We start from the raw sequence: 15,800 nt of genomic DNA, 5'->3' as shown, positions 1-15,800 counted from the left end.
AGCGAGAGGGAGAAAATACCATCCATGTTTAAGCCAACCCCGGGAAGCAGGAACATGAGGGAACAACTTCACCCCCTGGATCAAAGACCTCCGAAAGGATGGATCGATGTTTGGCCAAAGGCGCTCCTTCAGAAAGCCATCGCACCACTCGCACTGAGGAACCTCCCTCTGAAACTGGAAGAAACTGGGACCCACTCCCCGTGGGAGCGAGCCCCACATTCTCCCCCACTCCCCGTGGGAGCGAGCCCCACATTCTCCCCCACTCCCCGTAGGGAAAGAAGTTTCTTCTGAATTCCCGATGGGATTTATTTGCGATGCAGTTGAGCCTCAGGGCCTGCTGCTATTTGAGTTGAGGTGGACTCTCTCAGCCTCTTACCCCGTGGAGCTGACTGCCAGAGCTGTGGAAGCAAAGGCAATGCTCGCTAACCCTTTGATGCCTCGCCATCAGTAAAGAAATACTCCGACAGCTGGAGAGCAGAGCAGCTGCAATCTGACCGGTTTTTGTACCTAAGTCAGGCTGAATAATTGCGGCAGTAACTCTAGAATTCTGAACCGCCACCTTTGGGAATCAGAGTTTTGTTGTGGATATTTTCAGGTATTCACTTCCCTCCTGGAATGAGGTAGACTTGAGAGCTAAGGACCATTGCTATACAATAGTTGGAAAAGACAGTGTCGGTATATCAAAGAGGAACATCGAAAATGGGAGCAGGAATAGGCCATTCGGCCCATCTAGCCTGTTCCACCATTCAATATGATCATGGCGGATGCTTTATCTCAGCTCCCTACTCCCACACCCTCCCCATACCCCTGGACACCTTTAGCTTCCAGTGCCAGAATTTCACCATCTCGCCCACCCAAGGCCAATGGAGAATGCCGTTCGCCAGCCTCGCCCGCCCGGTAAAATTCCAGCCGAGAAATCGATTTCATTCTTAAATCTATTCGGTAACTTGATTTCCACATCTTTCTGCTGTAGAGTATTCCACAGGTTCACCACCTCTGAGTGAAGAAAGTTCTCCTCACCTCAGTCCTGAATGGCCTCTCCTGCATCCTGAGACTGTGACCCCTTGTTTTAGACCCCAGCACCCAACCGCAAGCCAGAGTCAGAACATAAGAACATACGAATTCGGAGCAGGAGTGGGCCATCTGGCCCCTCGAGCCTGCTCCGTCATTCAATAAGATCATGGCTGATCTTTTCGTGGACTCAGCTGCACTTACCCACCCGCTCACCATAACCCTTAATTCCTTTACTGTTCAAAAATCTATCTATCCTTGCCTTAAAAACATTCAATGAGGTAGCCTCAACTGCTTCACTGGGCAGGGAATTCCACAGATTCACAACCCTTTGTGTGAAGAAGTTTCTCCTCAACTCAGTCCTAAATCTGCTTCCCCTTATTTTGAAGCTATGCCCCCGAGTTCTAGTTTCACCCGCCAGTGGAAACAACTTCCCTGCTTCTATCTTATCTATTCCCTTCATAATCTTATATGTTTCTATAAGATCTCCCCTCATTCTTCTGAATTTCAATGAGTATAGCCCCAGTCTACTCAGTCTCTCCTCATAAGCCAACCCTCTCAGCTCCGGAATCAACCTCGTGAATCTCCTCTGCACCCCCTCCAGTGCCAGTATATCCTTTCTCAAGTAAGGAGACCAAAACTGTACACAGTACACCAGCACCTTATACAGCTGCAACATAACCTTGCTATTTTTAAACTCCATCCCTCTAGCAATGAAGGACAAAATTCTATTTGACTTCTTAATTACCTGCTGCACCTGCAAACCAACTCCTTGTGATTCCTGCACAAGGACACTCAGGTCCCTCTGCACAGCAGCATGCTGCTATTTTTTACCATTTAAACAACTCTCCTGCACCCAAGCCCAGCTCTGTCAGAATGTTTATATCGTTTCCCTGTCATTATTGTAAATTCCACCAAATACAGGCCCAGTCGACCCACTCTCTCCTCATATGACAATCCTGCCATCCCAGGAATCAGATGGGAGTCAACCACATTGCCGTGGCTCTGGAGTAACATGTAGGCCAGACCGGGTAAGAACAGCAGATTTCCTTCCCTAAAGGACATTAGTGAACCAGATGGGTTATTCCGACAATCGACAATGGTTTCACGGTCATCAGTAGATTCTTAATTCCAGATATTTTTTTATTGCATTCAAATTCCACCATCTGCCGTGGTGGGATTCGAACCCGGCTCCCTGGAACATTAGTTAACGTGTTCCTGCGTCTTCCCTCTTCCTGTCAGATGGAGTCAAAACCCAGGCCCCTTCCTCACCCCGTTTGTGGGTTTCAGTGAAATCTGACACCACCCGTGTCCAAGATGCCAACGCTTTCAGAGCGCGACACTTTCCGAGACCAGGGGCAGGATTATCGGGCAGGATTCTCCGGCCCTTTCCACCGGCAGCATCTTCCAGTCCCACCGAAAGTGCGCACATTGGTTGCTACACTACCTACAGCAGCCATGGTGCTTCCCAAAGTACTTCATTGGCTGTCAAACACAATGTAAAAGCAATGTCTTGAGCTGCTGCAAGTTGCTATAGAAATGCACATCTTTGTCTCCACGTAGCGAAGGGTTAAAAGGAAACCTCACACTCACACACACACACACACACTCACACACACTCACTCACACTCACACATACACTCACTCACACACACACACACACACACTCACGCCCTCACACACACACACTCACACACTCACAAATATACACACATATACACACACACACACACACTCACACACACACTCACACACATACTCACACACACACTCACACCCTCCCACACACACACACTTACACCCTCACAAATATACACACACAGACGCACACACATATACACACACACACTCACACACACACACACACACTCACAAATATACACACACAGACACATACGCACACACACACACATATACACACACACATATATACACACACAGACACATACGCACACACACACACATATACACACACACATATATACACACACACAGACTCACACATACATACACGCATATACACAGACACACACACATATACACACACAGACACACACATGTATACACACACACATATACATACACACACACATATACACACACACAACACACACACACATATACATACACACACACATATATACACACACACACAACACACACATATACATACACACACACACACACACACACACACAGGACAGTTTCTCTCTGCGCTGAGTACCAGGTGTAGTAGCGGCAGGGCTGGAGGGAGAAGCGGGGTGAAGGATGAATGGTTCTCTCCCACTCGACAGGTTCCCTCAGTAAACACATGAATACAGACATTGGAAACCCTGGCTAACTCCAAACCTCTGAAGCTTTGGGGAATCGGCGCTTTTGACTGTACCTGAGCCAGCCGTCGGCAGATCAAAGCGGCTGGCATGGGCAAGCAGGCACTGCACAGACAACAGCTGCTGAGATAGGATGTCTCCATTCTGCCCGGTGAATGAAAGCTCTCCTATTCTCCAAACAAAACGGCAGCAATGTATGCTGGCCGTATGCTGGCCACACAATAACATCTTCCACAGTTCAGAGCGTGTCAGATGTCCCTGCATATTTTCAACACATTGACATGCGATGCCTTTTTAAACTGTTAACACTTGACTGTACCTGAGGCCTTTACACCTCAGGAGGAAGATACATGCGACGGACGGACTGTACAGAAAAGGCTTTAATTAAAAAGCAAAACACCCACTGTAGAATCCATCGTAGATTCCCTACAGTGCAGAAGGAGGCCATTTGGCCCATCAAGTCCGTACTGACCACAATCCCAGCCAGGCCTCATCCCCGTAACCCCACATATTTACCCTGCTAATCCTCTGACATTCAGGTCAATTTTGCATGGTCAATCAACCTAACCCGCACATCTTTGGAGAGTGGGGGGAAACCGGAGCACCCGGGGGAAACCCACACAGACACGAGGAGAACGTGCAAACTCTACACAGACAGTGACCCGAGGCCGGAATCGAACCAGGGTCCCTGGCGCTGTGAGGCAGCAGGGCTAACCGTTGTGCCACCGTGCCACCCCCTAGACCAAAGCAGCTTCTGCTTTGTGGCAGCTGTATACATTATTCCAGAATGATACAGTAAGAAGTCTCACAACACCAGGTTAAAGTCCAACATGTTTATTTGGAATCACGAGCTTGCGGAGCGTTGGCCCTTCATCAGGTGAGTGGAGAGGTCGGCTTCACAAACACGGCATATATAGACAGAGACACAATTGCAAGATAATGGTTGGAATGTGAGACTTTAACCTGGTGGTTGTGAGACTTCTTACTGTGCCCACCCCAGTCCAGCCGGCATCTCCACGTCAAGGCTTCCAGTATGATGGATTCTAACCACGCCTCTCCATTCTATTGGAGAAAAGAGAATGAGATTGGATTGGCTGGACAGCACCCTCAGTAGGTGCGAGCTGTTTTGCAGTGGTCAGTGTCCACCCTCTGAGTCAGAACATTGTGGGTTTGACCCCCCACTCTGAGTTGAGCCCCTAATCCAGGCTGACACTCACCCGGCTGCATGACTGTGGCAGAGACGTTTAACAATTCCCTGACTCAAAGACCAGAACGTCTTCAGATCTTTCGTCAGTTGTCGAGCTTGTGGAATCTTGCTGTGCACAAATTGGCCGCTGTGCTTGTCTCCATCACAGCAGTGGCTACATTTCCAAATATATTATGGATAAATTAGGGACTCTGTCAAAGCTGTTTCTTTCAACGAGAAGCCAAAATGAGGCCCTGCCTGCCCTCTTCGACCTTCTGAGTGACTGCAGGCAATGCAATGGCACTAATCAGGGAAACCACCCCTCACCCTGCAACCCAGATGGATGATCTCAGTGTTACCACCTTGTTGTTTGTGGGATCTTCCTGTGTGTAAATTGGCTTCTGAAATGACTTCCTGGGGTTGTGAAATTCCCGAGATGTCCTGAGGATTGTCAACGGGACAAACAGAAACCCAAATACAAGTTTCTTGTGGCAACCCAACCTCTGTTTCCACTAGTAGGACAAACTAGAACCGGAGGGCACAACCTTAGGCTAAAGGGACGATCCTTTAAAACAGAGATGGGGAGGAATTTCTTCAGCCAGAGGGGTGGTGAATCTGTGGAACTCTTTGCCGCAGAAGGCTGTGGAGGCCAGGTCATTGAGTGTCTTTAAGACAGAGATAGATAGGTTCTTGGTGAATAAGGGGATCAGGGGTTATGGGGAAAAGGCAGGAGAATGGGGATGAGAAAAAAATCAGCCATGATTGAATGGTGGAGCAGACTCGATGGGCCGAGTGGCCTAATTCTGCTCCTATGTCTTATGGTCTAATAGTCTGTGTTGCAATGTGGACAGATGTGACAGCTGTTTTGCACACAGCAAGGTTCCACAAGCTCGAGAAATGGCAAAGCAATCTGAAGACTTTCTGACCTTTGAATCATGTGTTACGATACTTCGCGCCCATCGAAACAGCCCCACAGGAACCTCTCTTACACACAAAATGCAAGCTCCAGCAACTAAGTGTCCCTCTCGGTATTTTACAGAGTCCGCCTGGATCTCTGAGCTCAAGTCCTGGGAATGGGTCTTAAACTATCTGCCTCAGAGGCAAAGGTGGCACCCCCTGCCGCCCCCTCAAATCTGACCACACTGCAAGACTGAGGGAGAAATAACGTGAGGAGTAGAATATTAGGAATGCCCCTATGGACTGACGGTGCATCAAGAATCACGGGGTCGGCTTGGTAACCTCGATCCTGGGAGCTGTTTATTTAAGGTGGGCACTCACTCGCTCACAATCAGATCTCAGATTGCCCAATGGAGAGAGCTCACAGCCCAGGGTGTCACCTGACCCACACCCTTAAAGGGGCAGTCCACAGCACCAACCCCAACATGCAGTATGTACATGTATGACATGGGACACGAATGAAGTCTTGCCACGGTGAGGGAGATGATTGGTTTGCTTATTAAAATGCTCTTTGTTCTGTCTCTGTAGGTCCACCAATTGCCGCAGCTGTCCAGTCACACTTTGGGGTCTGTCCTGTCTCTTACACACACTACTGTCTCCATGGGACGTGTCATTTTCTGACGCAGATATCTCTTGCATTGTGCATGTAAGTCGTGTTGTTCAGAAGCTTTTGGAATAAGTGGGGCAGAACGTAATTAATGAACCTTCACAGACTTCATTAGAAACCCTCCCACCAAAGGTATTTATTCATAAACTCGCTCTCATCCCATTCGGTTCCCTCAAAGCAGGCGAGCCTTCCTCTGCTGTGTTGCCCTCAAAGGGACAATCACCACAGTCACCTCACAAGGCACCTTGAATCTATAGGTTAATTTGTTGGGATTTGTGAATGACAGCAGATTTCTCTGAACATTTAGCCCTTTTTCTCCCCATAACCTCATCCGAACCTCAATGTAAGCCCACTAGTGACACTAGTAAATAAACTTTAAACTTTAAAACATCATGATCCACTTCCCTTTGGAAAACCACGGTCGAACCTTCCTCCACCACAGTCGTGGGCAGTGCATTCCAGATCCTTACCACTCACTGCGTGAAAGACTTTTATCTGCATCTTATCATAGAATCCCTACAGTGCAGAAGGAGGCCATTTGGCCCATCGAGCCTGCACCGACAACAATCCCACCCAGGCCCTATCCCTGTAACCCCACATATTTACCCTCCTAATCCCCCCTGATGCACGGCCAATGCTCCTAACCTGCACATCTTTGGACTGTGGGAGGAAACCGGGGCACCCGGAGGAAACCCACGCAGACACGGGGAGGATGTGCAAACTCCACACAGACAGTGACCCAAGCCGGGAATCGAACCTGGGTCCCTGGCGCTGTGAGGCAGCAGCGCTAACCCACTGTGCCACCGTGCCACCCTTGTCATTGCTCTCTTTGCCAGTTACCTTAAATTATGCATCCTCGGTTGGTGATATTTCCACCGATGGGCTCAGTTTCTCCCTATCGACTGTGCCCAAAGCTCGGGCGTATGTGCTGCCCTCTCTGTGTCTGGCTCAGGGAGGGCGGGTTACCCACTGACTAATTCTGTCCCGCTCAGATGACTTCAGTCGAGTCGCTGAGGTAGGAAATGAGGAAGCCGCAATGATTGGTCAATTAGTTCTCCCCAGTTGCAGTGAGTGACTCAGTAGCCAAATCCAAACCAATCCTGAGGGGTGCGGGGGAGGCAAGACAGACTGGGCATCCTTGGAGGGAGGACACCGAGAGGTTTAGCAGAAGGAAGGAGTCAAAAGTTTATTTATTAGTCACAAGTAAGGCTTACATTAACACTGCAATGAAGTTACTCTAGTCCTCCAGTCGCCACATTACGGCGCCTGTTCAGGTACACTGAGGGAGAATTTAGCACGGCCAATCCATCGAACCAGCACGTCTTTCAGACTGTGGGAGGAAACCGGAGCACCCGGAGGAAACCCACGCAGACACGGGGAGAATGTGCAGACTCCGCACAGGCAGTGACCCAAGCCGGGAATCGAACCCGGGTCCCGGGCACTGTGAGGCAGCAGTGCTAACCACTGTGCTACTGTGCCATCCCAAGAGCCCTCATTATGTGGAGAGACTGCCATTATTATCCTCCGAGCAGGGAAGGTTAACAGGACATTTAGTAGAGGCGTTTAAAATCACCAAGGGCTTTGATAGGTCGATAGGGAGAAACGGAAATTAAGATGGTTTGTTGAGGGATTGGAGGGAGTTGAGTTTTTTGTTGCGGTGAGTTTTGATTTGTCCTGCGCTGTCCAATAAGCTGTAACACTGATAGAGAATTGGAAGGATCCAAAAGGGAAGATTTGCTGGCTTGGACCATAAGACCATACGACATAGGAGCAGAATTAGGCCACTCGGCCCATCGAGTCTGCTCCGCCATTCAATCATGGCTGATATTTTTCTCATCCACATTCTCCTGCCTTTTCCCCGTAACCCCTGATCCCCTTATTAATCAAGAACCTATCTATCTCTGTCTTAAAGACATTCAATGACCTGGCCTCCACAGCCTTCTGCGGCAAAGACTTCCACAGATTCACCACTCTCTGGCTGAAGAAATTCCTCCTCATCTCTGTTTTAAAGGATCGTCCCTTCACTCGGAGGTTGAGCCCTCGAGTTCTAGTCTCTCCCACTAGTGGAAACATCGTCTCCACGTCCAATCTATCTAAACCTCTCAGAATTCTGTAATTATCAATTAGATCCCCCTCATCCTTCTAAACTCCATCGAGTACAGATCCAGACTCCTCAACCGCTCCTCATATGACAAACCCTTCATTCCAGGGATCATTCTTGTTAAACTCCTCTGGACCCTTTCCAAGGCCAGCACATCCTTCCTCTGATACGGGGCCCAAAAGTGCTCACAATACTCCAAATGGGGTCTGACCAGAGCCTTATACAGCCTCAGAAGTACATCCCTGCTCTTGTATTCTAGATGTGGAGATGCCAGCGTTGGACTGGGATGAACACAATAAGAGTTTTAACAACGCCAGGTTAAAGTCCAACAAGTTTATTTGGTAGCAAATGCCATTAGCTTTCGGAGCCCTGCTCCTTTGTCAGATCTCCACTCCATGAGATTTCCACTCCATCTGATGAAGGAGCAGCGCTCCGAAAGCTAATGGTATTTGCTACCAAATAAACCTGTTGGACTTTAACCTGGTGTTGTTAAAACTCTGACTTGTATTCTAGCCCAGGCGTCTGGGGAATCTGGGTGGATTGATTGGATAGTTATCTCCAAAGATCCAGAACTGGCATATGATGGGCTGAAGGTCCTCCTACCGCGCTGTGCGATTGTATCAGCTTGAGAATGTCTTTCACAAATGGGATGTTTGCTTTGCAGTTGTCACTTGGGCTACATTGGCGCGCGGTGTGAACACGCTGACCTGCTCGCGGTCGTGGCCAGCAACCAGAAACAGCAAGCCATCACCACGTTAGTGGTGGTGTCTGTCATTGTCTCGGTCCTCCTCATTGCAGTGTGCGTCTTACTACAGTAAGTTCCGTCTTGCCGGTACCAGGGTGGCAGGGTGGGGTTAGTGACCAGCCGGGACAGTCAGGAGTCCATCTGGGAACAGGAGGGCTCCACCAAAACCCCTCAGAGGAAGGAAAGAACTTGCATTTACAGAGCGCCTCGCGGGAACTGCGGGCATCCCACCCAGCCTCACAACCGATGAAAGTATTGAAATGTAGAAGGCACAGCAAGCAGCCTGGGGTGGGATGGATAAGGGACGTCTCATTATGTTGGACGAGACATAAATGCACATCGTTATTTTCAATTTCTCTCAGAGGAACCTATGGAATAGGAGCAGGGATAGGCCATTCAGCCCCTCGAGCTTGCTCCACTATTGAATAAGGTTATGGTTGATCTGATAGTGGTCTCTGCTTTACTGTCTATTCCCCACATCCTTTGACACCCTTGTCATCGAAGAATCTCTCAAACTCAGTCATAAAAATATTCAATAATTGAGCCGCTTCTGTTCTCTGTGAATTCCACAGAGTAACGACACCCTGTGTAATGGCACACATTCACAGATTTCATTGGAAACACACAAGGTATTTAGTAATAAGAGAAACTGTACGGGGCAGCAAGGTGGCACAGTGGTTAGCACTGCTGCCTCACAGCTCCAGGGACCCGGGTTCGATTCCCGGCTTGGGTGACTGTCTGTGTGGAGTTTGCACATTCTCCCCGTGTCTGCGTGGGTTTCCTCCGGGTGCTCCGGTTTCCTCCCACAGTCCAAAGATGTGCGTGTTAGGTGGATTGGCCATGCTAAATTGACTCTATTGTCAGGGGGATTAGCTAGGGTAAATATGTGGAGTTACGAGATGGGATTGTGGTAGGTGCAGACTCGATGGGCCGAATGGCGTCCTTCTGCACTGTAGTAATTCTGTGATTCTATGATAAATTGCCCCTTAGTGTCAGGGGGACTAGCAAGGTAAATGCATGGGGTTATGGGGATAGGGACTGGGTGGGATTGTTGTCAGTGCAGGCTTGATGGGCCGAATGGCCTCCTGCACTGAAAGATTCTATGATTCTACAGAGGCTAGCACCCCCACGGTTGACACAGTCTCCACTTTGTCTTCTGCCTGAGAGATGACTCCACTCACTGGGGTGACGACCCACTCTCCGTCCCACTTGGTCCCTGCAGCCAGGTGACCCTGACTCTGCTGTGTTGCCCTAAAAGGAACAATGACCACATTTCCTCATCTCCATCTGAAATGGGAATCCCCGTATTTTGAAACTTGTGCTCTCTATTTTGAGTCTCTCCCACCAGGGGAAACATCAGTTCAACATCCTCTCATCCTCTTCCCTTTTTTTTGTTTCGCTGACTCTCTCAAACCTAGCGAGAAATTGGGTGCAGAGTGAGGAGCTGCGGCAGAATGGTATTTGCAGTGAGCGCATCTCCCGCTATTGAAGCCCTGCTTTCCGTGACTTGCAGACTAACAAAGTTCAGGGAATGTATCAAAGGGCCGCAACTCCCCAGGATGTACCTCGCCCGGGTTCGCCCATGCCCCTAGAGCACAGACCCCCCCCCCGCCCTCAAATTGTTCCTGTGGGCGGGTTATACAGGGTAAACCTCACCTTCATGAACCTGGTGAAGAGGTTACCATTAGATATTCTTCACCCAGTAACAACAAGAAGCAGTTATATCGCATCCTTAATCAGACAAGTCAAACCATATAGTGTCAGTAAATCTTAGCACAGGCTGGTGAAAGAGGCCATTTTTCTGTGAAGTCTGTTAGGAGGAGAGAGAGAAAAGTGGCAAGGTTTTACGATGTGGAGATGCCGGCGTTGGACTGGGGTGAACACGGTAAGAAGTCTGACCACCCCAGGTTAAAGCCCAACAGGTTTATTTGGTAGCAAATACCATAAGCTTTCGGAGCACTGCTCCTTCGTCAGATGGAGTGGAAATGTGCTCTCAAACAGTGCAAACAGACAAAATTAAGTTGCAGAATACTGATTAGAATGCGAATCCTACAGCCAGCCAGGTCTTAAAGGTACAGACAATGTGCTCCGAAAGCTTATGGTATTTGCTACCAAATAAACCTGTTGGACTTTAACCTGGTGTTGTGAGACTTCTTACAAGGTTTTACGATACAGATTCTAGGGAGAAGGATAGAATGACTGTGCGACTTTCCAAGTCCACTTAAAGAGGATGACTTTGACAATAAGACATTGAAACGTCTGGCCCCCGAGCAGTCCTTCTCATGTTTCTCCTCCACCCAAGCAGTAATCCTCAACGTCTGAACCCACGAAAACAGCTCTTAACAACCTGGATCCTGTCTGAGATGAAGCATTGTGCCTGTTACTGAGCAAATCTGGTTCATCAAAGCATGTAGCCTCTTTGAAAGAACTATCCAATTATCCTCCCTCCCGCATTCCCCGTAAACCTTCCCCGATCTGTCTCCACTGGCCCCTCGGATGAATATTCCAGATCAACATCCGGTTACCAATGTAATGTATTCAAGAGGCGGCTGGATATAGCACTTGGGAATGGGATCAAAGGTTATGGGGAGAAAGCAGGATTAGGCTATTGAGTTGGACAATCAGCCATGATCGTGATGAATGGCAGAGCAGGCTCGAAGGGCCAAATGGCCTCTTCCTGCCCCTATCTTCTATGTTACCAGAAATCCACAGAACTCTGATCTCGCTGAGAGTTCAATGATAGATACTAAGATCGGGAAGATCCCAGAGGAAGTGAATTTGGAATGAAAGGGAAGTCAATCAAAGCGCCAAAACACCACTCTGGAACTGGGAGGAGGCCATTCAGCCCCTCAAACCTGTTTAGCCATTCAGTTAAAGCATGTTTGCTCTCAATCTTAACTCCAACTCTTGCCTTTGTTTCCACATCCTTCATCCTTGCCTCAAGATACCGATTGATCTCAGATTTCAAGTGATTAATGGGGTAAAACTGGGCTTTGTTTGTGGAGAGAGGAATGAGGGTTTGTTTCCTGGCTTCATTCTAGAATGGTCGAGCTCTCTTTTCCAGATGCACTCCCCTCTCTATCCCAGACTCACTTCACCATCTCTCTTTATCCCCACGATCAATTCGTTAATAAACCCTTCCAAACCCCTCAATCCAATACTCTTCAACCTTCTTTTCCCCAATATTTCACACAAGTGTCCTCGTGACGATCAGGTGGAGAATTTAAATTCAATCGAATGAATCTGAAATTGGAATCCAGGGCGGGATTTTATGGCCTCGCTTGCCCCCAAAACCGTAAAATCCCGCCCGATGTCAACGGACATTTCCGTTGTCCGCCCCTCGCCCGCTCCGATTCCGTGGTGGGCGGGTTGGTAAAATTCCAGCCCGAGCCTCAGTAACGGTGACCACAAAACCATTGTCGATTGTCGGAAAAACCCATCTGGCTCACTAATGTCCTTTAGGAAAATAAATCTGCCGCCCTTACCCGGTCAAGGACAGCTTCTTCCCTGCTGCTGTCAGACGTTTGAATGGACCTACCTCGCATTAAGTTGATCTTTCTCTACACCCTAGCTATGACTGTCACACTACATTCTGCACTCTCTCCTTCTCTATGTTCTGTCTGTATAGCGTGCAAGGAACAATACTTTTCATGTATGTTAATACATTGACAATAATAAATCAAATCAAATCAAATCAAAGGCTGGCCTACATGTGACTCCAGAGCCACAGCAATGTGGTTGGCTCTGGAATGCTGAGTGAGTAACTCAGTGGTTAAGGAAGGTGTCTTTTCCACCATTTTCTCAAGGGGCAATGAGGGATGTGCAGTAAGCACCAGCTTAGTCAGCAGCAGCCACGTTCCATATTTGGATAACTCAAGTCCACCGGATTTTACTGACTCACCTCTTGACGTTTTCTCTCTCTGGTAGTTATTGCCGGAAACGGAGGAATTGTGACCTGTACCAAAGGATATTTGCCAAACCCGAAGCCAGCCTGCTGAAGAGTGGACCGCCCGGCACTCAGGGAGACACAGGCAAGTGTTACGGTTCGGGTTAGAAACTCCAACGTGTTGTATGAAGCCCGCCTGAATCATAAGCTTTGCCTCTTGAATTTGGCTTGGGTGGGCATGAGATGTTTCACTTCAGGTGTGATTCAAGTGACCCACTTGGGAGCTTTTATCAAACAAGGTTTATTTAAGAATATAGTTAACATGTATAGTAAGAAAATTGCAGCAATTTTTATCAATTACAAACAACAAAACCACCACTATAATATATAACCCTTAAAGAATATCCCTAATGTGTTGCAATTAAAACCAAAACCCATAGACAGAACCCTTGAAGCAGATTTATCACTGCACAGGCTAAAGCTCACATGATGCTGGAATCCAATTCCCTGGGCTGAATGTTGATTTTGAATGATCTTGAAAACTCAGAGCAGCTTGTAGTCATCAGCTCCCCAAAAACACCAAAACATGGATTCTTTACTGCAGCGTGGCAATAAGCTGTGTTTTCAGCGAACTGGTAAAACTTTCAAAACTAAAAACAGGGAGAGAGGCATCTTTCAGCCAATCTTCTAACGCTGCAGCCAAAACAACCCTTGTCATCTGAGCGACACATAGCTTTTTTTGTTTCCCCCCAACAATGACATCACCGAAGGTTGTGAGCTGAGAAACACTGACTGTGAGAGCTGCAGAGATCATGATTTAAAAAAAAACACATCTCACAAAGGGACACTAACGTCACACAAGAGAAACAGCCCAGAACTGGCCGTGGATCTGAATGGGCTTCCGTTATAGCTCTGGTGTGGTGGACAGCACTGCCTCCCCTCCTCAGTCCCAAAGTCGTGGCTTTGAATCTCTTGTCAGAGACGAGAGCAAACAGTCCTGGCTGGCCCTCCGAGGGCGGTAGCGAGGGAGTGCCGCACTGCCAGAGGGTGCTGCTTCGAGGATGGAAAATTAAAGAAGCCCCCTCTCGTGCAGGGTCAGATGTCAGCATTTGAAGGAAGGGCCCAGTAAGAAGTCTCACAACACCAGGTTAAAGTCCAACAGGTTTATCACGAGCTTTCGGAGCGCTGCTCCTTCATCCTGTTGGACTTTAACCTGATGTCGTGAGACCTCTTACTGTGCCCATCCCAGTCCAATGCCGGCATCTCCACGTCTTTGAAGGAAGATCAGTGGTTTTCTCCCCACTTTCCTGTCCCTCACTCATCACATGATCAGTTCATGGTTATCTTTCTGTTTGTGGGATCTTGCTGTGCGCAAATTGGCAGCGGCATTTCCGACAGAACAACCAGGACTGCATCTCCAGGAGTAAGGCATTGGCTGTAACCCGCTTTGGAACATCCTGGGAGTCCTGAGTAGGCGGGTGGGTCTTTCTTTTTGTCATGTTCTGAGCCTGCAGTGATTGAACTTGTGTTTCCGGTGGCGACGTCTGTTTTAATAACCCTTGCCTTTCCGTCCCTGACAGGGGTGTGAGGACGCGAAACACCGGCCCCGCCACGTCTGACCTCCATCCATCCATCTGTCCCCCCTGCACTGCCACAGCACTGTAATAGGCAGCGGAATCTCCCCCCCCCCCCCCCACCCCCAGACATTTCTGTCTTACCCGAGGGGACCTCACCTCTGGGTACAAGAACCACATCTATTGAGGAGCACAAAGGAAAGCGTTTTGTACTATGTGGGACTTCGATTTCTTTTTTTTTGTTCTTTTATTGTTGATTTAATTTATAGAAATGTTAAAACAGTGAGGCAAGCTATTTGCTCATTCAGAATTGCAGAGTGTAATTTAAAACCATACCTGTGGGATTGTTTCATTATTTAACAACCAGAAAATAACTCAAATTATTTGTGAAACTATTTAAATTTCTGAGACATGAAATAAAAAGCTTTTTTTTAATATGTGTGTGTCTGTCACATGGTGTTATGGAGTCATAGAGGTTTACAGTATGGAAACAGGCCCTTCGGCCTAACCTCTCCATGTTTTTAAACCCGAAGCTAGTCCCAGTTGCCTGCGTTTGGCCCATATCCCTCCAGTCCCATCTTACCCATGTAACTGTCTAAATGCTTTTTAAAATTGTACCCGCCTCTACTACTACCTCTGGCAGCTTGTTCCAGACACTCACCACCCTCTGTGTGAAAAAATTGCCCCTCTGGACCCTTTTGTATCTCTACCCTCTCACCTTAAACCTATGCCCTCTAGTTTTAGACTCCCCGACCTTTGGGAAAAGATATTGACGATCTAGCTGATCTATGCCCCTCATTATTTTATAGACCTCTATAAGATCACCCCTCAGTCTTCTACGCTCCAGAGAAAAAAGTCCCAGTCTATCCAGCCTCTCCTTATAACTCAAACCATCAAGTCCCAATAGCATCCCAGTAAATCTCTTCTGCACTCTTTCTAGTTTAATAATATCCTTTCTATAATAGGGTGACCAGAACTGTACACAGTATTCCAAGTGTGGCCTTACCAATGTCTTGCACAACTTCAACAAGACGTCCCAACTCCTGTATTCAATGTTCTGACCAATGAAACCAAGCATGCTGAATGCCTTCTTCACCACTCTGTCCACCTGTGACTCCACTTTCAAGGAGTGTTGAGTCAGGATATGGAGTCAGTTCGAGAGGGAATTGAAAGAAAGCTTATCAGATGGTACAGGAGGCAACTTGGCCCATCATGCCTATTACTGGCCCTTGGAGAGGGCTAGATTTCAGCCAATATCACTCAGAAACAGAACCATTATCTCACTGAATTTGATTTGATTTATTATTGTCACATGTATTAACATACAGTGAAAAGTACTGTTTCCTGCGCGCAATACAGACAAAGCATACCGTTTATAGAGAAGGAAAGGAGAGAATCATAGA

At 47.9% G+C, this 15,800-nt stretch overlaps 1 protein-coding gene across 2 annotated transcripts in view; it reads left to right on the top strand.

Moving 5' to 3' along the window:
• Positions 1-14,832, top strand: part of tgfa (transforming growth factor, alpha) — a 30,067-nt gene extending 15,235 nt beyond the window's left edge. For both annotated transcript variants that reach the window (XM_078238579.1, XM_078238577.1), the window contains 4 exons: positions 6,013-6,130; positions 8,857-9,006; positions 12,865-12,968; positions 14,404-14,832. In XM_078238579.1, coding sequence (XP_078094705.1) covers positions 6,013-6,130; positions 8,857-9,006; positions 12,865-12,968; positions 14,404-14,411 — 380 coding nt within the window. In that variant the 3' untranslated portion in view covers positions 14,412-14,832. The remainder of the gene's footprint in view (positions 1-6,012; positions 6,131-8,856; positions 9,007-12,864; positions 12,969-14,403) is intronic.
• Positions 14,833-15,800: the final 968 nt, after the last annotated feature.

This window comes from Mustelus asterias, chromosome 22 (genome assembly GCF_964213995.1).
Source record: "Mustelus asterias chromosome 22, sMusAst1.hap1.1, whole genome shotgun sequence".
Classification (NCBI taxonomy): Eukaryota; Metazoa; Chordata; class Chondrichthyes; order Carcharhiniformes; family Triakidae; genus Mustelus; species Mustelus asterias.
This window is presented reverse-complemented; position numbering and strand designations above follow the sequence as displayed.